This window comes from Phyllobates terribilis, unplaced genomic scaffold (genome assembly GCF_046119375.1).
Source record: "Phyllobates terribilis strain yellow unplaced genomic scaffold, ASM4611937v1 Scaffold_4__5_contigs__length_816908805, whole genome shotgun sequence".
Lineage (NCBI taxonomy): Eukaryota > Metazoa > Chordata > Amphibia > Anura > Dendrobatidae > Phyllobates > Phyllobates terribilis.
Genome location: NW_027362764.1, coordinates 52,364,919 through 52,388,575, shown reverse-complemented (window position 1 = coordinate 52,388,575; position 23,657 = coordinate 52,364,919). Strand labels below are relative to the sequence as shown.

General features: G+C 47.2%; 1 protein-coding gene across 1 annotated transcript in view; it reads left to right on the top strand.

Annotated features, from left to right (window-relative positions):
• The window catches only part of LOC141264912 (asparagine synthetase [glutamine-hydrolyzing]-like), a 186,559-nt gene that overhangs the window by 149,340 nt on the left and 13,562 nt on the right, over nt 1–23,657 (top strand). Inside the window, exon 7 of the mRNA XM_073677324.1 lies at nt 18,636–18,762. Within this exon, the coding sequence (XP_073533425.1) occupies nt 18,636–18,762 (127 nt within the window). The remainder of the gene's footprint in view (nt 1–18,635; nt 18,763–23,657) is intronic.

Genomic DNA, 23,657 nt, shown 5'->3' with positions numbered 1-23,657 from the left:
CACACTGTGTCTGGTACATGGCAGTGTATAGGGCACACTGTGTCTGGTACATGGCAGTGTATAGGGCACACTGTGTCTCGTACATGGCAGTGTATAGTGCACACTGTGTCTGGTACATGGCAGTGTATAGGGCACACTGTGTCTGGTACATGGCAGTGTATAGGGCACACTGTGTCTGGTACATGGCAGTGTATAGTGCACACTGTGTCTGGTACATGGCAGTGTATAGTGCACACTGTGACTGGTACATGGCAGTGTATAGTGCACACTGTGTCTGGTACATGGCAGTGTATAGTGCACACTGTGTCTAGTCCATGGCAGTGTATAGGGCACACTATGTCTGGTACATGGTAGTGTATAGGGCACACTGTGTCTGGTACATGGTAGTGTATAGTGCACACTGTGTCTGGTACATGGCAGTGTATAGGGCACACTGTGTCTGGTACATGGTAGTGTATAGTGCACACTGTGTCTGGTACATGGCAGTGTATAGGGCACACTGTGTCTGGTACATAGCAGTGTATAGGGCACACTGTGACTGGTACATGGCAGTATATAGGGCACACTGTGTCTGGTACATGGCAGTGTATAGTGCACACTGTGACTGGTACATGGCAGTGTATAGGGCACACTGTGACTGGTACATGGCAGTGTATAGTGCACACTATGTATGGTACATGGCAGTGTATAGGACACACTATGTATGATATATGGCAGTGTATAGGACACACTATGTCTGGTACATAGCAGTGTATAGGACACACTATGTATGGTCCATGGCAGTGTATAGGACACACTATGTATGGTACATGGCAGTATATAGGGCACACTATGTATGATATATGGCAGTGTATAGTGCACACTGTGTCTGGTACATGGCAGTGTATAGGGCACACTGTGTCTGGTACATGGCAGTGTATAGGGTACACTGTGTCTGGTCCATGGCAGTGTATAGGGCACACTGTGTCTGGTACATGGCAGTGTATAGGGCACACTGTGACTGGTACATGGCAGTGTATAGGGCACACTGTGTCTGGTACATGGCAGTGTATAGGGCACACTGTGTCTGGTACATGGCAGTGTATAGGGCACACTGTGTCTGGTACATGGCAGTGTATAGGGCACACTGTGACTGGTACATGGCAGTGTATAGGGCACACTGTGACTGGTACATGGCAGTGTATAGGGCACACCGTGTCTGGTACATGGCAGTGTATAGGGCACTGTGTCTGGTACATGGCAGTGTATAGGGCACACTGTGACTGGTACATGGCAGTGTATAGGGCACACTTTGTCTGGTACATGGCAGTGTATAGTGCACACTGTGTCTGGTACATGGCAGTGTATAGGGCACACTGTGTCTGGTACATGGCAGTGTATAGGGCACACTGTGTCTGGTACATGGCAGTGTATAGGGCACACTGTGTCTGGTACATGGCAGTGTATAGGGCACACTGTGTCTGGTACATGGCAGTGTATAGTGCACACTGTGTCTGGTACATGGCAGTGTATAGGGCACACTGTGTCTGGTACATGGCAGTGTATAGGGCACACTGTGTCTGGTACATGGCAGTGTATAGTGCACACTGTGTCTGGTACATGGCAGTGTATAGTGCACACTGTGACTGGTACATGGCAGTGTATAGTGCACACTGTGTCTGGTACATGGCAGTGTATAGTGCACACTGTGTCTAGTCCATGGCAGTGTATAGGGCACACTATGTCTGGTACATGGTAGTGTATAGGGCACACTGTGTCTGGTACATGGTAGTGTATAGTGCACACTGTGTCTGGTACATGGCAGTGTATAGGGCACACTGTGTCTGGTACATGGTAGTGTATAGTGCACACTGTGTCTGGTACATGGCAGTGTATAGGGCACACTGTGTCTGGTACATAGCAGTGTATAGGGCACACTGTGACTGGTACATGGCAGTATATAGGGCACACTGTGTCTGGTACATGGCAGTGTATAGGGCACACTGTGACTGGTACATGGCAGTGTATAGGGCACACTGTGTCTGGTACATGGCAGTGTATAGGGCACACTGTGACTGGTACATGGCAGTGTATAGGGCACACTGTGTCTGGTACATGGCAGTGTATAGGGCACACTGTGACTGGTACATGGCAGTGTATAGGGCACACTGTGTCTGGTACATGGTAGTGTATAGTGCACACTGTGTCTGGTGCATGGCAGTGTATAGTGCACATTGTGTCTGGTACATGGCAGTGTATAGTGCACACTGTGACTGGTACATGGCAGTGTATAGTGCACACTGTGTCTGGTACATGGCAGTGTATAGTGCACACTGTGACTGGTACATGGCAGTGTATAGGGCACACTGTGACTGGTACATGGCAGTGTATAGTGCACACTGTGACTGGTACATGGCAGTGTATAGGGCACAATGTGACTGGTACATGGCAGTGTATAGGGCACACTGTGTCTGGTACATGGCAGTGTATAGGGCACACTGTGACTGGTACATGGCAGTGTATAGGGCACACTGTGTCTGGTACATGGTAGTGTATAGTGCACACTGTGTCTGGTGCATGGCAGTGTATAGTGCACACTGTGTCTGGTACATGGCAGTGTATAGTGCACACTGTGACTGGTACATGGCAGTGTATAGTGCACACTGTGACTGGTACATGGCAGTGTATAGGGCACACTGTGTCTGGTACATGGCAGTGTATAGGGCACACTGTGTCTGGTACATGGTAGTGTATAGTGCAAACTGTGTCTGGTGCATGGCAGTGTATAGTGCACACTGTGTCTGGTACATGGTAGTGTATAGTGCACACTGTGTCTGGTACATGGCAGTGTATAGGGCACACTGTGTCTGGTGCATGGCAGTGTATAGTGCACACTGTGTCTGGTGCATGGCAGTGTATAGGGCACACTGTGTCTGGTGCATGGCAGTGTATAGTGCACACTGTGTCTGGTACATGGCAGTGTATAGTGCACACTGTGTCTGGTACATGGCACTGTATAGTGCACACTGTGACTGGTACATGGCAGTGTATAGGGCACACTGTGTCTGGTACATGGCAGTGTATAGGGCACACTGTGTCTGGTACATGGCAGTGTATAGGGCACACTATGTCTGGTACATGGCAGTGTATAGGGCACACTGTGACTGGTACATGGCAGTGTATAGGGCACACTGTGTCTGGTACATGGTAGTGTATAGTGCACACTGTGTCTGGTGCTTGGCAGTGTATAGGGCACACTGTGTCTGGTACATGGCAGTGGATAGTGCACACTGTGTCTGGTGCATGGCAGTGTATAGTGCACACTGTGTCTGGTACATGGCAGTGTATAGTGCACACTGTGTCTGGTACATGGCACTGTATAGTGCACACTGTGACTGGTACATGGCAGTGTATAGGGCACACTGTGTCTGGTACATAGCAGTGTATAGGGCACACTGTGTCTGGTACATGGCAGTGTATAGGGCACACTATGTCTGGTACATGGCAGTGTATAGGGCACACTGTGACTGGTACATGGCAGTGTATAGGGCACACTGTGTCTGGTACATGGCAGTGTATAGGGCACACTGTGTCTGGTACATGGCAGTGTATAGTGCACACTGTGTCTGGTACATGGCAGTGTATAGGGCACACTGTGTCTGGTACATGGCAGTGTATAGGGCACACTATGTCTGGTACATGGCAGTGTATAGGGCACACTGTGACTGGTACATGGCAGTGTATAGGGCACACTGTGTCTGGTACATGGCAGTGTATAGGGCACACTGTGTCTGGTACATGGCAGTGTATAGTGCACACTGTGTCTGGTACATAGCAGTGTATAGGGCACACTGTGTCTGGTACATGGCAGTGTATAGGGCACACTATGTCTGGTACATGGCAGTGTATAGGGCACACTGTGACTGGTACATGGCAGTGTATAGGGCACACTGTGTCTGGTACATGGCAGTGTATAGGGCACACTGTGTCTGGTACATGGCAGTGTATAGGGCACACTATGTCTGGTACAGGGCAGTGTATAGTGCACACTGTGTCTGGTACATGGCAGTGTATAGGGCACACTGTGTCTGGTACATGGCAGTGTATAGGGCACACTGTGTCTGGTACATGGCAGTGTATAGTGCACACTGTGTCTGGTACATGACAGTGTATAGGGCACACTGTGTCTGGTACATGGCAGTATATAGGGCACACTGTGTCTGGTACATGGCAGTGTATAGTGCACACTATGTCTGGTACGTGGCAGTGTATAGTGCACACTGTGTCTGGTACATGGCACTGTATAGTGCACACTGTGACTGGTACATGGCAGTGTATAGGGCACACTGTGTCTGGTACATGGCAGTGTATAGTGCACACTGTGTCTGGTACATGGCAGTGTATAGTGCACACTGTGTCTGGTACATGGCAGTGTATAGTGCACACTGTGTCTGGTACATGGCAGTGTATAGTGCACACTGTGTCTGGTACATGGCACTGTATAGTGCACACTGTGACTGGTACATGGCAGTGTATAGGGCACACTGTGTCTGGTACATGGCAGTGTATAGGGCACACTATGTCTGGTACATGGCAGTGTATAGTGCACACTGTTACTGGTACATGGCAGTGTATAGGGCACACTGTGTCTGGTACATGGCAGTATATAGGGCACACTGTGTCTGGTACATGGCACTGTATAGTGCACACTGTGACTGGTACATGGCAGTGTATAGGGCACACTGTGTCTGGTACATGGCAGTGTATAGGGCACACTGTGTCTGGTACATGGCAGTGTATAGTGCACACTGTGTCTGGTACATGGCAGTGTATAGTGCACACTGTGTCTGGTACATGGCAGTGTATAGTGCACACTGTGTCTGGTACATGGCAGTGTATAGTGCACACTGTGTCTGGTACATGGCACTGTATAGTGCACACTGTGACTGGTACATGGCAGTGTATAGGGCACACTGTGTCTGGTACATGGCAGTGTATAGGGCACACTATGTCTGGTACATGGCAGTGTATAGTGCACACTGTTACTGGTACATGGCAGTGTATAGGGCACACTGTGTCTGGTACATGGCAGTATATAGGGCACACTGTGTCTGGTACATGGCACTGTATAGTGCACACTGTGACTGGTACATGGCAGTGTATAGGGCACACTGTGTCTGGTACATGGCAGTGTATAGGGCACACTGTGTCTGGTACATGGCAGTGTATAGTGCACACTGTGTCTGGTACATGGCAGTGTATAGTGCACACTGTGTCTGGTATGTAGCACCCTGAGGATTCGGCTGCTACAGGGGTATTGCACCTCACTCCAGAGGTGTGGTATTCCACTCCCGGGTAAGGATGGAGTGTGGGACTGAGCTCAGTAGGCTGCATGCACTACATACATCCCATTTCCGGGGGACAGAACTACGGTACTCCCACCAAGTATATGTGCAGGTACGACAGCGTCTGTCCCTGGCTGGAGTGGGAGGGGGGTGGAACATCCCAGTAGTGTAGGGGCAGATAGGGGGAGTACTCTGGGTAAAGCTAGGAGCCCATTGGGTGCTGGTCACCTGGGCTCACACATAGCGGGAGTATATATGGTGGGCACCATCTTAGGACAGGGTCGAGTTCAGCCTGAGGAGAAGCAGAGCAGAGGAGCTCAGCCAGGAGGGCTGACTAGGAGCTGTGGCTCCGGCTGGGCCCAGCTCCAGGGCCAGGCTCGTAGTGGAGAGGAAGAAGGAAGGCCCAGAGACGCAGAAAAGAGGGAACCCTAAGATCCCAGAATTAAGCCAAAAGGGTGAAGGGTTGGCAGAAGAGGGCACCGGATCCCAAGCTGGCGGAGGCAAAAGTAACCCTTAACCAGGAACCGGAGGTCGTGGGCAAGTTTTGCCACGACCCTCACCACATCCACCAGGAAGGTACACCAAGAGTAGGGTCAGGAAAGCCAGAGAAGGTTTTACCATCAGAAGGCCCAAGGGAACCGGACAAAGGTGGATCCCTGGTGGGGACGGCCAGGAGAAAGAGAGTGTGAGGGAAGCTCAGGACCACGCTCCGGAACTGCCTGGGGGTTAGCCGAGTCCCGCACCTGGTGAACGCAGTACGGCTCGGGTGGTCACTCAAGGCCAGAGTGACTAAAGGAACACCTGTGAGTAAAAACCCTAAAACTGCATCTCACGTCTCTGACTCTCCTTTCTGCACTATCACTACCCCCATCATCCGCACCAGCTGCCCTGAGGCCATTCCCCTCCCGTTGGGGGTTATACCACCATTGCTGCACACATACTACCGGCCTCAGTGGACTGTTCTGCAGCGGCGGCCTTGTGACCGCAAATCAACGGGTGGCGTAGTCGACACAGAAACAACATCTACCAAGACTGCCACACACTTAGTTTGACACCCTGGGCACGGACCGGGTCACCGCCAAAAGGACTACTACCCCTATCCAGATCCGGCTCCGGGTATCCCTTGAACATGGCCCAGGGGGCGCGTCAGGTACATGGCAGTGTATAGTGCACACTATGTATGGTACATGGCAGTGTATAGGGCACACTATGTATGGTATATGGCAGTGTATAGGACACACTATGTCTGGTACATAGCAGTGTATAGGACACACTATGTATGGTCCATGGCAGTGTATAGGACACACTATGTATGATATATGGCAGTGTATAGGACACACTATGTCTGGTACATAGCAGTGTATAGGACACACTATGTATGGTCCATGGCAGTGTATAGGGCACACTATGTATGGTATATGGCAGTGTATAGGACACACTATGTCTGGTACATAGCAGTGTATAGGACACACTATGTATGGTCCATGGCAGTGTATAGGACACACTATGTATGATATATGGCAGTGTATAGGACACACTATGTCTGGTACATAGCAGTGTATAGGACACACTATGTATGGTCCATGGCAGTGTATAGGACACACTATGTATGGTCCATGGCAGTGTATAGGACACACTATGTATGGTACATGGCAGTGTATAGGACACACTATGTATGGTACATGGCAGTATATAGGGCACACTATGTATGATATATGGCAGTGTATAGGGCACACACTGTATGGTCCATGGCAGTGTATAGGATACACTATGTATGGTACATGGCAGTATATAGGGCACACTATGTATGATATATGGCAGTGTATAGGGCACACACTGTATGGTCCATGGCAGTGTATAGCGCACAGTATGTATGGTCCATGGCAGTGTATAGGGCACACTATGTATGATATAGGGCAGTGTATAGGACACACTATGTATGGTCCATGGCAGTGTATAGGGCACACTATGTATGATATATGGCAGTGTATAGAGCACACTATATATGGTCCATGGCAGTGTATAGGGCACACTGTGTCTGGTACATAGCAGTGTATAGGGCACAGTATGTCTGGTACATGGCAGTGTATAGGGCACACTATGTATGGTCCATGGCAGTGTATAGTGCACACTGTGTCTGGTACATGGCAGTGTATAGGGCACACTGTGTCTGGTACATGGCAGTGTATAGGGCACAGTATGTCTGGTACATGGCAGTGTATAGGGCACACTGTGTCTGGTACATGGCAGTGTATGGGGCACACTGTGTCTGGTACATGGCAGTTTATAGTGCACACTGTGTCTGGTACACGGCAGTGTATAGGGCACACTATGTCTGGTACACGGCAGTGTATAGGGCACACTGTGTCTGGTACATGGAAGTGTATAGGGCACAGTATGTCTGGTACATGGCAGTGTATAGGGCACAGTATGTCTGGTACATGGCAGTGTATAGGGCACACTATGTATGATATATGGCAGTGTATAGGGCACACTGTGTCTGGTTCATGGCAGTGTATAGGGCACACTGTGTCTGGTACATGGCAGTGTATAGGGCACACTGTGTCTGGTACATGGCAGTGTATAGGGCACACTGTGTCTGGTACATGGCAGAGTATAGGGCACAGTATGTCTGGTACATGGCAGTGTATTGGGCACAGTATGTCTGGTACATGGCAGTGTATAGGGCACACTATGTTTGATATATGGCAGTGTATAGGGCACACTGTGTCTGGTTCATGGCAGTGTATAGGGCACACTATGTATGATATATGGCAGTGTATAGGGCACACTGTGTCTGGTACATGGCAGTGTATAGGGCACAGTAGGTATGGTACATGGCAGTGCATAGGGCACAGTATGTTTGGTACATGGCAGTGTATAGTGCACACTGTGTATGGTACATGGCAGTGTATAGGGCACAGTATGTATGGTACATGGCAGTGTATAGGGCACAGTATGTATGGTACATGGCAGTGTATAGGGCACACTGTGTCTGGTACATGGCAGTGTATAGGGCACAGTATGTATGGTACATGGCAGTGTATAGTGCACACTGTGTCTGGTACATGGCAGTGTATAGGGCACAGTATGTATGGTACATGGCAGTGTATAGGGCACACTGTGTATGGTACATGGCAGTGTATAGTGCACACTTTGTCTGGTACATGGCAGTGTATAGGGCACACTGTGTCTGGCACATGGCAGTGTATAGTGCACACTGTGTCTGGTACATGGCAGTGTATAGTGCACACTTTGTCTGGTACATGGCAGTGTATAGTGCACACTGTGACTGGTACATGGCAGTGTATAGTGCACACTATGTCTGGTACATGGCAGTGTATGGGGCACACTGTGTCTGGTACATGGCACTGTATAGGGCACACTGTGTCTGGTACATGGCAGTGTATAGTGCACACTGTGTATGGTACATGGCAGTGTATAGTGCACACTGTGTCTGGTACATGGCAGTGTATGGGGCACACTGTGTCTGGTACATGGCAGTATATAGGGCACACTGTGTCTGGTACATGGCAGTGAATAGTGCACACTGTGTCTGGTACATGGCACTGTATAGTGCACACTGTGACTGGTACATGGCAGTGTATAGGGCACACTGTGTCTGGTACATGGCAGTGTATAGGGCACACTATGTATGGTACATGGCAGTGTATAGGGCACACTATGTATGATATATGGCAGTGTATAGGACACACTATGTCTGGTACATAGCAGTGTATAAGACACACTATGTATGGTCCATGGCAGTGTATAGGACACACTGTGTCTGGTACATGGCAGTGTATAGGGCACACTGTGTCTGGTACATGGCAGTGTATAGTGCACACTGTGTCTGGTACATGGCAGTGTATAGTGCACACTATGTCTGGTACATGGCAGTGTATAGGACACACTATGTATGGTCCATGGCAGTGTATAGGGCACACTATATCTGGTACACGGCAGTGTATAGGGCACACTGTGTCTGGTACATGGCAGTGTATAGGACACACTATGTATGGTCCATGGCAGTGTATAGGACACACTATGTATGGTACATGGCAGTGTATAGGACACACTATGTATGGTCCATGGCAGTGTATAGGACACACTATGTATGGTACATGGCAGTGTATAGGACACACTATGTATGGTACATGGCAGTATATAGGGCACACTATGTATGATATATGGCAGTGTATAGGGCACACACTGTATGGTCCATGGCAGTGTATAGGGCACACTATGTCTGGTACATAGCAGTGTATAGGGCACAGTATGTATGGTCCATGGCAGTGTATAGGACACACTATGTATGATATAGGGCAGTGTATAGGACACTCTATGTATGGTCCATGGCAGTGTATAGGGCACACTATGTATGATATATGGCAGTGTATAGAGCACACTATATATGGTCCATGGCAGTGTATAGGGCACACTGTGTCTGGTACATAGCAGTGTATAGGGCACAGTATGTCTGGTACATGGCAGTGTATAGGGCACACTATGTATGGTACATGGCAGTGTATGGGGCACACTATGTATGTTCCATGGCAGTGTATAGTGCACACTGTGTCTGGTACATGGCAGTGTATAGGGCACAGTATGTCTGGTACATGGCAGTGTATAGGGCACACTATGTATGATATATGGCAGTGTATGGGGCACACTGTGTCTGGTACATGGCAGTGTATAGTGCACACTGTGTCTGGTACACGGCAGTGTATAGGGCACACTGTGTCTGGTACACGGCAGTGTATAGGGCACACTGTGTCTGGTACATGGCAGTGTATAGGGCACAGTATGTCTGGTACATGGCAGTGTATAGGGCACAGTATGTCTGGTACATGGCAGTGTATAGGGCACACTATGTATGATATATGGCAGTGTATAGGGCACACTGTGTCTGGTACATGGCAGTGTATAGGGCTCAGTATGTCTGGTACATGGCAGTGTATTGGGCACAGTATGTCTGGTACATGGCAGTGTATAGGGCACACTATGTATGATATATGGCAGTGTATAGGGCACACTGTGTCTGGTTCATGGCAGTGTATAGGGCACACTATGTATGATATATGGCAGTGTATAGGGCACACTGTGTCTGGTACATGGCAGTGTATAGGGCACAGTAGGTATGGTACATGGCAGTGTATAGGGCACAGTAGGTATGGTACATGGCAGTGTATAGGGCACAGTATGTATGGTACATGGCAGTGTATAGGGCACAGTATGTATGGTACATGGCAGTGTATAGGGCACACTGTGTCTGGTACATGGCAGTGTATAGTGCACACTGTGTCTGGTACATGGCAGTGTATAGGGCACACTGTGTCTGGTACATGGCAGTGTATAGTGCACACTTTGTCTGGTACATGGCAGTGTATTGTGCACACTGTGTCTGGTACATGGCAGTGTATAGGGCACACTATGTCTGGTACATGGCAGTGTATGGGGCACACTGTGTCTGGTACATGGCACTGTATAGGGCACACTGTGTCTGGTACATGGCAGTGTATAGTGCACACTGTGTATGGTACATGGCAGTGTATAGTGCACACTGTGTCTGGTACATGGCAGTGTATAGGGCACACTGTGTCTGGTACATGGCAGTGTATATTGCACACTGTGTATGGTACATGGCAGTGTATAGTGCACACTGTGTCTGGTACATGGCAGTGTATAGGGCACACTGTGTCTGGTACATGGCAGTGTATAGTGCACACTGTGTCTGGTACATGGCAGTGTATAGGGCACACTGTGTCTGGTACATGGCAGTGTATAGTGCACACTGTGACTGGTACATGGCAGTGTATAGGGCACACTGTGACTGGTACATGGAAGTGTATAGGGCACACTGTGTCTGGTACATGGCAGTGTATAGTGCACACTGTGACTGGTACATGGCAGTGTATAGTGCACACTGTGTCTGGTACATGGCAGTGTATAGGGCTCACTGTGTCTGGTACATGGCAGTGTATAGGGCACACTGTGTCTGGTACATGGCAGTGTATAGTGCACACTGTGTCTGGTACATGGCAGTGTATAGTGCACACTGTGTCTGGTACATGGCAGTGTATAGGGCTCACTGTGTCTGGTACATGGCAGTGTATAGGGCACACTGTGTCTGGTACATGGCAGTGTATAGTGCACACTGTGTCTGGTACATGGCAGTGTATAGTGCACACTGTGACTGGTACATGGCAGTGTATAGTGCACACTGTGTCTGGTACATGGCAGTGTATAGTGCACACTGTGTCTGGTACATGGCAGTGTATAGTGCACACTGTGTATGGTACATGGCAGTGTATAGGGCACACTGTGTCTGGTACATGGCAGTGTATAGGGCACACTGTGTCTGGTACATGGCAGTGTATAGTGCACACTGTGTCTGGTACATGGCAGTGTATAGGGCACACTGTGACTGGTACATGGCAGTGTATAGGGCACACTGACTGGTACATGGCAGTGTATAGTGCACACTGTGACTGGTACATGGCAGTGTATAGTGCACACTGTGTCTGGTACATGGCAGTGTATAGGGCTCACTGTGTCTGGTACATGGCAGTGTATAGGGCTCACTGTGTCTGGTACATGGCAGTGTATAGGGCACACTGTGTCTGGTACATGGCAGTGTATAGTGCACACTGTGTCTGGTACATGGCAGTGTATAGTGCACACTGTGTCTGGTGCATGGCAGTGTATAGGGCACACTGTGTCTGGTACATGGCAGTGTATAGTGCACACTGTGTCTGGTACATGGCAGTGTATAGTGCACACTGTGTCTGGTACATGGCAGTGTATAGGGCACACTGTGTCTGGTACATGGCAGTGTATAGGGCACACTATGTCTGGTACATGGCAGTGTATATTGCACACTGTGTCTGGTACATGGCAGTGTATAGGGCACACTATGTCTGGTACATGGCAGTGTATAGTGCACACTGTGTCTGGTACATGGCAGTGTATAGGGCACACTGTGTCTGGTACATGGCAGTGTATAGGGCACACTATGTCTGGTACATGGCAGTGTATAGTGCACACTGTGACTGGTACATGGCAGTGTATAGGGCACACTGTGTCTGGTACATGGCAGTGTATAGTGCACACTGTGTCTGGTACATGGCAGTGTATAGGGCACACTGTGTCTGGTACATGGCAGTGTATAGTGCACACTGTGTATGGTACATGGCAGTGTATAGGGCACACTGTGTCTGGTACATGGCAGTGTATAGTGCACACTGTGTCTGGTACATGGCAGTGTATAGGGCACAGTATGTATGGTACATGGCAGTGTATAGGGCACACTATGTATGATATATGGCAGTGTATAGGGCACACTCTGTCTGGTACATGGCAGTGTATAGGGCACAGTATGTATGGTACATGGCAGTGTATAGGGCACACTATGTATGATATATGGCAGTGTATAGGGCACACTGTGTCTGGTACATGGCAGTGTATAGGGCACAGTATGTATGGTACATGGCAGTGTATAGGGCACAGTATGTATGGTACATGGCAGTGTATAGTGCACACTGTGTCTGGTACATGGCAGTGTATAGGGCACAGTATGTATTGTACATGGCAGTGTATAGGGCACACTGTGTCTGGTACATGGCAGTGTATAGGGCACACTATGTATGATATATGGCAGTGTATAGGGCACACTGTGTCTGGTACATGGCAGTGTATAGGGCACAGTATGTCTGGTACATGGCAGTGTATTGGGCACAGTATGTCTGGTACATGGCAGTGTATAGGGCACACTATGTATGATATATGGCAGTGTATAGGGCACACTGTGTCTGGTTCATGGCAGTGTATAGGGCACACTATGTATGATATATGGCAGTGTATAGGGCACACTGTGTCTGGTACATGGCAGTGTATAGGGCACAGTAGGTATGGTACATGGCAGTGTATAGGGCACAGTAAGTTTGGTACATGGAAGTGTATAGTGCACACTGTGTATGGTACATGGCAGTGTATAGGGCACAGTATGTATGGTACATGGCAGTGTATAGGGCACAGTATGTATGGTACATGGCAGTGTATAGGGCACACTGTGTCTGGTACATGGCAGTGTATAGTGCACACTGTGTCTGGTACATGGCAGTGTATAGGGCACAGTATGTATGGTACATGGCAGTGTATAGGGCACACTGTGTCTGGTACATGGCAGTGTATAGTGCACACTTTGTCTGGTACATGGCAGTGTATAGTGCACACTGTGACTGGTACATGGCAGTGTATAGGGCACACTATGTCTGGTACATGGCAGTGTATGGGGCACACTGTGTCTGGTACATGGCACTGTATAGGGCACACTGTGTCTGGTACATGGCAGTGTATAGTGCACACTGTGTATGGTACATGGCAGTGTATAGTGCACACTGTGTCTGGTACATGGCAGTGTATAGGGCACACTGTGTCTGGTACATGGCAGTGTATAGGGCACACTGTGTCTGGTACATGGCAGTGTATAGTGCACACTGTGTCTGGTACATGGCAGTGTATAGTGCACACTGTGTATGGTACATGGAAGTGTATAGTGCACACTGTGTCTGGTACATGGCAGTGTATAGTGCACACTGTGTCTGGTACATGGCAGTGTATAGTGCACACTGTGTATGGTACATGGAAGTGTATAGTGCACACTGTGTCTGGTACATGGCAGTGTATAGGGCACAGTATGTATGGTACATGGCAGTGTATAGGGCACACTGTTTCTGGTACATGGCAGTGTATAGGGCACACTGTGTCTGGTACATGGCAGTGTATAGTGCACACTGTGTCTGGTACATGGCAGTGTATAGGGCACACTGTGACTGGTACATGGCAGTGTATAGGGCACACTGACTGGTACATGGCAGTGTACAGTGCACACTGTGACTGGTACATGGCAGTGTATTGTGCACACTGTGTATGGTACATGGAAGTGTATAGTGCACACTGTGTCTGGTACATGGCAGTGTATAGGGCACAGTATGTATGGTACATGGCAGTGTATAGGGCACACTGTTTCTGGTACATGGCAGTGTATAGGGCACACTGTGTCTGGTACATGGCAGTGTATAGTGCACACTGTGACTGGTACATGGCAGTGTACAGTGCACACTGTGACTGGTACATGGCAGTGTATAGTGCACACTGTGACTGGTACATGGCAGTGTATAGGGCACACTGACTGGTACATGGCAGTGTACAGTGCACACTGTGACTGGTACATGGCAGTGTATAGTGCACACTGTGACTGGTACATGGCAGTGTATAGGGCACACTGTGTCTGGTACATGGCAGTGTATAGGGCACACTGTGTCTGGTACATGGCAGTGTATAGGGCTCACTGTGTCTGGTACATGGCAGTGTATAGGGCTCACTGTGTCTGGTACATGGCAGTGTATAGGGCACACTGTGTCTGGTACATGGCAGTGTATAGTGCACACTGTGTCTGGTACATGGCAGTGTATAGTGCACACTGTGACTGGTACATGGCAGTGTATAGGGCACACTGTCTCTGGTACATGGTAGTGTATCGTGCACACTGTGTCTGGTACATGGCAGTGTATAGTGCACACTGTGTCTGGTACATGGCAGTGTATAGGGCTCACTGTGTCTTGTACATGGCAGTGTATAGGGCACACTGTGTCTGGTACATGGCAGTGTATAGTGCACACTGTGTCTGGTACATGGCAGTGTATAGTGCACACTGTGACTGGTACATGGCAGTTTATAGGGCACACTATGTCTGGTACATGGCAGTGTATAGTGCACACTGTGTCTGGTACATGGCAGTGTATAGTGCACACTGTGTCTGGTACATGGCAGTGTATAGGGCACACTATGTCTGGTACATGGCAGTGTATAGTGCACACTGTGTCTGGTGCATGGCAGTGTATAGTGCACACTGTGTATGGTACATGGCAGTGTATAGGGCACACTGTGTATGGTACATGGCAGTGTATAGGGCACACTGTGTCTGGTACATGGCAGTGTATAGGGCACACTGTGTCTGGTGCATGGCAGTGTATAGGGCACACTGTGTCTGGTACATGGCAGTGTATAGGGCACACTGTGTCTGGTACATGGCAGTGTATAGTGCACACTGTGTCTGGTACATGGCAGTGTATAGGGCACACTATGTCTGGTACATGGCAGTGTATAGTGCACACTGTGTCTGGTGCATGGCAGTGTATAGGGCACACTGTGTCTGGTACATGGCAGTGTATAGTGCACACTGTCTGGTACATGGCAGTGTATAGTGCACACTGTGTCTGGTACATGGCAGTGTTTAGGGCACACTGTGTCTGGTACATGGCAGTGTATAGGGCACACTATGTCTGGTACATGGCAGTGTATAGTGCACACTGTGACTGGTACATGGCAGTGTATAGGGCACACTGTGTCTGGTACATGGCAGTGTATAGTGCACACTGTGTCTGGTACATGGCAGTGTATAGGGCACACTATGTCTGGTACATGGCAGTGTATAGTGCACACTGTGTATGGTACATGGCAGTGTATAGGGCACACTGTGTCTGGTACATGGCAGTGTATAGTGCACACTGTGTATGGTACATGGCAGTGTATAGGGCACACTATGTCTGGTACATGGCAGTGTATAGTGCACACTGTGTCTGGTACATGGCAGTGTATAGGGCACAGTATGTATGGTACATGGCAGTGTATAGGGCACACTATGTATGATATATGGCAGTGTATAGGGCACACTGTGTCTGGTACATGGCAGTGTATAGGGCACAGTATGTATGGTACATGGCAGTGTATAGTGCACACTGTGTCTGGTACATGGCAGTGTATAGTGCACACTGTGACTGGTACATGGCAGTTTATAGGGCACACTATGTCTGGTACATGGCAGTGTATAGTGCACACTGTGTCTGGTACATGGCAGTGTATAGGGCACACTGTGTATGGTACATGGCAGTGTATAGGGCACACTGTGTCTGGTACATGGCAGTGTATAGGGCACACTGTGTCTGGTGCATGGCAGTGTATAGGGCACACTGTGTCTGGTACATGGCAGTGTATAGGGCACACTATGTCTGGTACATGGCAGTGTATAGTGCACACTGTGTCTGGTACATGGCAGTGTATAGGGCACACTATGTCTGGTACATGGCAGTGTATAGTGCACACTGTGTCTGGTGCATGGCAGTGTATAGGGCACACTGTGTCTGGTACATGGCAGTGTATAGTGCACACTGTCTGGTACATGGCAGTGTATAGTGCACACTGTGTCTGGTACATGGCAGTGTTTAGGGCACACTGTGTCTGGTACATGGCAGTGTATAGGGCACACTATGTCTGGTACATGGCAGTGTATAGTGCACACTGTGACTGGTACATGGCAGTGTATAGGGCACACTGTGTCTGGTACATGGCAGTGTATAGTGCACACTGTGTCTGGTACATGGCAGTGTATAGGGCACACTATGTCTGGTACATGGCAGTGTATAGTGCACACTGTGTATGGTACATGGCAGTGTATAGGGCACACTGTGTCTGGTACATGGCAGTGTATAGTGCACACTGTGTATGGTACATGGCAGTGTATAGGGCACACTATGTCTGGTACATGGCAGTGTATAGTGCACACTGTGTCTGGTACATGGCAGTGTATAGGGCACAGTATGTATGGTACATGGCAGTGTATAGGGCACACTATGTATGATATATGGCAGTGTATAGGGCACACTGTGTCTGGTACATGGCAGTGTATAGGGCACAGTATGTATGGTACATGGCAGTGTATAGTGCACACTGTGTCTGGTACATGGCAGTGTATAGGGCACAGTATGTATGGTACATGGCAGTGTATAGGGCACACTATGTATGATATATGGCAGTGTATAGGGCACACTGTGTCTGGTACATGGCAGTGTATAGGGCACAGTATGTATGGTACATGGCAGTGTATAGTGCACACTGTGTCTGGTACATGGCAGTGTATAGTGCACACTGTGTCTGGTACATGGCAGTGTATAGTGCACACTGTGTATGGTACATGGCAGTGTATAGTGCACACTGTGTCTGGTACATGGCAGTGTATAGGGCACAGTATGTATGGTACATGGCAGTGTATAGGGCACACTATGTATGATATATGGCAGTGTATAGGGCACACTGTGTCTGGTACATGGCAGTGTATAGGGCACAGTATGTATGGTACATGGCAGTGTATAGTGCACACTGTGTCTGGTACATGGCAGTGTATAGGGCACAGTATGTATGGTACATGGCAGTGTATAGGGCACACTATGTATGATATATGGCAGTGTATGGGGCACACACTGTGTCTGGTACATGGCAGTGTATAGTGCACACTGTGTCTGGTACATGGCAGTGTATAGTGCACACTGTGTCTGGTACATGGCAGTGTATAGTGCACACTGTGTATGGTACATGGCAGTGTATAGGGCACACTGTGTCTGGTACATGGCAGTGTATAGTGCACACTGTGTATGGTACATGGCAGTGTATAGGGCACACTGTGTCTGGTACATGGCAGTGTATAGTGCACACTGTGTATGGTACATGGCAGTGTATAGTGCACACTGTGTATGGTACATGGCAGTGTATAGTGCACACTGTGTCTGGTACATGGCAGTGTATAGGGCACACTATGTCTGGTACATGGCAGTGTATAGTGCACACTGTGTCTGGTACATGGCAGTGTATAGGGCACAGTATGTCTGGTACATGGCAGTGTATAGGGCACACTATGTATGATATATGGCAGTGTATAGGGCACACTGTGTCTGGTACATGGCAGTGTATAGGGCACACTGTGACTGGTACATGGCAGTGTATAGGGCACACTATGTATGATATATGGCAGTGTATAGGGCACACTGTGTCTGGTACATGGCAGTGTATAGGGCACAGTATGTATGGTACATGGCAGTGTATAGTGCACACTGTGTCTGGTACATGGCAGTGTATAGTGCACACTATGTATGGTACATGGCAGTGTATAGGGCACACTATGTATGATATATGGCAGTGTATGGGGCACACACTGTGTCTGGTACATGGCAGTGTATAGGGCACAGTATGTATGGTACATGGCAGTATATAGTGACATAATCACTAATACTAATGACATATTGACATCACCCAATGCCAAGCATGTGTGCCAACATGAGTCTTAATTCTCAAAATGGAAAATCACTCCCAATGTTGGATCGGAGATTAGCTCTGCCCATCAATGCAGATCCGTCAAATTCATATCTATTAGATATATGTCATGTGATACTGACACCATCTCTATTGTCCTCCCAGGTCGCCAATCATATTGGTAGTGAACATCATGAAATAATATTTAGTGCTGAGGAGGGAATTCAGGCGGTGGATGAGGTCATCTTCACTCTGGAGACCTATGACATCACAACTGTGAGAGCGTCTGTAGGTAAGAAATAGTCTCCATTGTTTATGGTCAGTCATACACGCACTGTAATGTGGATCCCTACAGCCACCACTAGAGTGAGCTCACAAGATTACTGTATGCAGTTTTATCGTTGTGTTCAAAGGAGCTCCCTCTAGTGGTCGCTGCAGGCAGCAAAGATTGGAATATACAACCCCTGGCAAAAATTATGGAGTCACCGGGCTCGGAGGATGCTCATTCAGTTGTTTAATGTTGTTGAAAAAAAAAGCAGATCACAGACATGGCACAAAACTAAAGTCATTTCAAATGGCAACTTTAGGGCTTTAAGAAACAGTAAAAGAAATCAAGATTAAAAATGTGGTACTCAGTAAGGGTAATTTTTTTCAGACCAAGCAGAGGTAAAAAATTATGGAATCACTCAATTCTGAGGAAAAAATTATGGAATCATGAAAAACAAACACACAAAAGAAAACTCCAATACATCACTAGTATTTTGTTGCACCACCTCTGGCTTTAACCCCTTTACAACCCAAGGTGGTTTGCACGTTAATGACCGGGCCAATTTTTACAATTCTGACCACTGTCACTTTATGAAGTAATTACTCTGGAACGCTTCAACGGATCCCACTGATTCTGAGATTGTTTTTTCGTTACATATTGTACTTCATGATTGTGGTAAAATTTCTTCGATATGACTTGCATTTATTTGTGAACAAAACGGAAATTTGGCGAAAATTTTGAACATTTTGCAATTTTCAAAATTTTAATTTTTATGCCCTTAAATCAGAGAGATATGTCCCACAAAAGAGTTAATAAATAACATTTCCCATTTCTTTACATCAGCACAATTTTGGAACCCAATTTTTTTTTTTATTAGGGAGCTATAAGGGTTAAAAGTTGACCAGCGATTTCTCATTTTTCCAACAAAATTTACAAAACCATTTTTTTTAGGGACCACATCATATTTGAAGTCACTTTGAGGGGTCTTTATGACAGAAAATACCCAAAAGTGACACCATTCTAAAAATTGCACCCCTCAAGGTGCTCAAAACCACATTCAAGAACTTTATTAACCATTCAGGTGCTTCACAGGAATTTTTGGAATGTGGAAGAAAAAAATTAACAATTAACTTTTTTCACAAAAATGTTATTTTAAACCCAATTTTTTTTATTTTCGCAGGGGTAACAGGAAAAAATGGACCCCAAAAAATTTGTTGTGCAATTTCCCCTGAGCACGCAGATACCCCATATGTGGGGAAAAAACACTGTTTGGACGCACGGCAGGGCTCGGAAGGGAAGGAGCGCCATTTGACTTTTTGATTGTAAAATTTGCTTGAATAATTAGCGGACACCATGTTGCATTTGGAGAGCTCCTGATGTGCCTAAACAGTGGAAACCCCCCACAAGTGACACTTGAGTTTGCATCGGGTACTCAGGTATGCACCATGTATCGCGGGTGCTCAAGTGACATGCTCGAGTCCCCACCCGCATGTTTCACGGTTATTAGACACCCAAATAAAAACATGTGGGGATCGCTCGTGCATGGCAGGCAATCCCCGCAAGGTTTTTCTGGCCGCGAAGCATATGGGGCGGAGACTCGAGCATGTCACTCGAGCACCCGCGATACTCAGTGCATACCCGAGCACCCAATGCAACTCAAGTAGCGAGCACTTGCGCTCAACACTAGTCGCCATATCGCCATCTTTTTTTTTTTTCACTTTTGAAAAAAATCCCAACCCTAAGGCTATGTGCCCACGATGCAGAAATGCTCTGGATTTTTCCTGAGCGTTTCTGCATCTCCCCTGGCAGAAAAAACGCATGCGGATTGTACATGCGTTTTTCCTGCCAGGGACATGCGGATGTGAAGCGTTCTTCACTTGCATTTCCGCATGCGGGTTGACAAGCGCTTTCCAAGCAATTTTAGCATCACTTGGAAAGTGCTTGTCAACTTGGTCACACTATATAAATCCTTTCAAACGGCATGGATTTATATAGTGTGACAGAGAGAATGGTAAAAAATAAAAAATAAATCTATACTTACCTTCTGATGGCCCCCGGAGTCTTGCTTCGCTCGGTGCTAACTGCCGGCAGATCACGGTACACTGCACTGAAGGACCTGCCGACGTCAGCGTCGCTTGACCCGTCACATGACTATGACGTCAGCGCAGGTCCTTCAGTCCATCGCGATTTGCCGGCAAGGGAGGACGAGCGCATCGGGGGCCATCAGAAGGTAAGTATCATATTTATTTTTTATTTTATTCTTGTTTTACAGGTACTATGGTACCCGGGTCCGGAGGAGAGTCTCCTGTCCTCCACACCCAGGTACCATCCGCACATTGGAACCCATGGAATGCTCATCTACATATACAGTGATGCGTAATCCATGCTGTCTAATGCAAGTCAATGGCGGCGAAAACGCAGCACTTCCGCAAAATAATTCCTAGTGCTGCGTTTTTTTTCCGCAGTGATAATCCGCAGCGGAAATTTCCGCAGCATGTGCACAGCACGTGCGGATTATCATTGGGGAACATGGCAGGCCTTCTACCATGCGTTTTTTAAGCGTTTCTGCAGCGTTTTTGCCACTGCGGAAACGCTTAAAAAATGCATCGTGGGCACACAGCCTTACCCTAGCACAACCCTAACCCGAGAGTTTATTTTTTACGCCGTTCCTCGTGCGGTATTAGTGATTAGACGACTTTATTCTTCGGGTCGGTGCGATTACAGAGATACCAGAATCATATGGGGTTTTTATGATTGACAGCTGTCACACACTAAAAGACGCATTTTTTGTAAAATCTAGTTTTTGCATCGCCATATTTTGTGAGCTATAATTTTTCCATATTTTGGCCGACAGAGTCATGTGGCGGCTTGTTTTTTGCAGGATGAGTTGATGTTTTTATTGGTGCCATTTTCAGGCACGTGACATTTTTTTGATCGCTTTCTATTCCAATTTTTGGGAGGCCGAATAAAGAAAAACCAACAATTCGGGAATTGTTTTTTTAAATTTTTTTTTATGCTGTTCCGCATGTGGTAAAATTGATGAGGTAGCTTTATTCTTCGGGTCAGTACGTTTACAGCGATACCACATTTATATCGTTTTTCTATGTTTTGGCGCTTTTACACAGTAAAAGCTATTTTATAGAAAAAAATATTTTTTTGCATCACTTTATTCTGAGAGCTGGAACTTTTTTATTTTTCGGCTGATGGAGCTGTATGGCGGCTTGTTTTTTGTGAGACGAGATGACGTTTTCAGCGGTACCATTTTTATTTATATTTGTCTTTTTGATCGCGTGTTATTCCATTTTTTGTTTGGCAGTATGGTGATAAAGCATTGTTTTTTGCTTCGTTTTTTTTTTTTTTTTTTTACTGAAGGGGTTAACTAGTGGGACAGTTTTATAGGTCAGGTCGTTCCGGACGCGGCGATACCAAATATGTGTACTTTTAGTGTTTTGTTTTGTTTTTTTTCATAATAATATTTATTAATGGGTACATTATATTTTTATTTTTGATGGATTATTTTTTTTATTTTTTTTTTTATATTTTTACAATTTTTTTTTTTATATATTTTTTTCACTTTCTGATACTTTTTTTACTTTTATACTTTGTTCCATGACCAAAACATCTTCCTGCTGTCTGGTGACCCGGGTCATCATGACAACATCCGGGAAGCCGCGGCAGACAGCGCTGGAGGCCAGAGGAGGAGGTGAGTATTGCGATCACCTCCACTTGCCACCACAATGCTGTGATCAACTTTGATTGCTACATTGCGGGGGTTAATGTGCCAGGAGTGGTGCGAGACCGCTCCCAGCACATAGCACCAGGTGTCAGCTGGGACAATCAGCTGACACCCTGCGGCGATCGCGCCCGCACACCTTGTGTGCGGGCGCGATCGCCATAACGTACTATTCCGTACCTGGCTCTTAAGTCCCAGGACACAGGTACGGAATAGTACGTCATGGGCTTTAAAGGGGTTAATAACAGCTTGCAGTCTCTGAGGCATGGACTTAATGAGTGACAAACAGTACTCTTCATCAATCTGGCTCCAACTTTCTCTGATTGCTGTTGCCAGATCAGCTTTGCATGTTGGAGCCTTGTCATGGACCATTTTCTTCAACTTCCACCAAAGATTTTCAATTGGATTGAGATCCGGACTATTTGCAGGCCATGACATTGACCTTATGTGTCTTCTTTCAAGGAATGTTTTCACAGTTTTTGCTCTATGGCAGGATACATTATCATCTTGAAAAATGATGTCATCATCCCCAAACATCCTTTCAATTGATGGGATAAGAAAACTGTCCAAAATATCAATGTAAACTTGGGCATTTATTGAAGATGTAATGACAGCCATCTCCCCAGTGCCTTTACCTGACATGCAGCCCCATATCATCAATGACTGTGGGAATCTGCATGTTCTCTTCATGCTGTCATCTTTATAAATCTCATTGGAACGGCACCTAACAAAACTTCCAGCATCATCACCTTGCCCAATGCAGATTCGCGATTCATCACTGAATATGACTTTCATCCCGTCAGCCACAGTCCACGATTGCTTTTCCTTAACCCATTGTAACCTTGTTTTTTTCTGTTTAGGTGTTAATGATGGCTTATGTTTAGCTTTTCTGTATGTAAATCCCATTTCCTTTAGGCGGTTTCTTACAGTTCGGTCACAGACATTGACTCCAGCTTCCTCCCATTCGTTCCTCATTTGTTTTGTTGTGCATTTCCTGTTTTGGAGACATATTGCTTTAAGTTTCCGGTCTTGACGCTTTGATGTCTTCCTTGGTCTACCAGTATGTTTGCCTTTAACAACCTTCCCATTTTGTTTATATTTGGTACAGATTTTAGACACAGTTGATTGTGAATAACCAACATCTTTTGCAACATTGTGTGATGATTTACCTTCTTTTAAGAGTTTG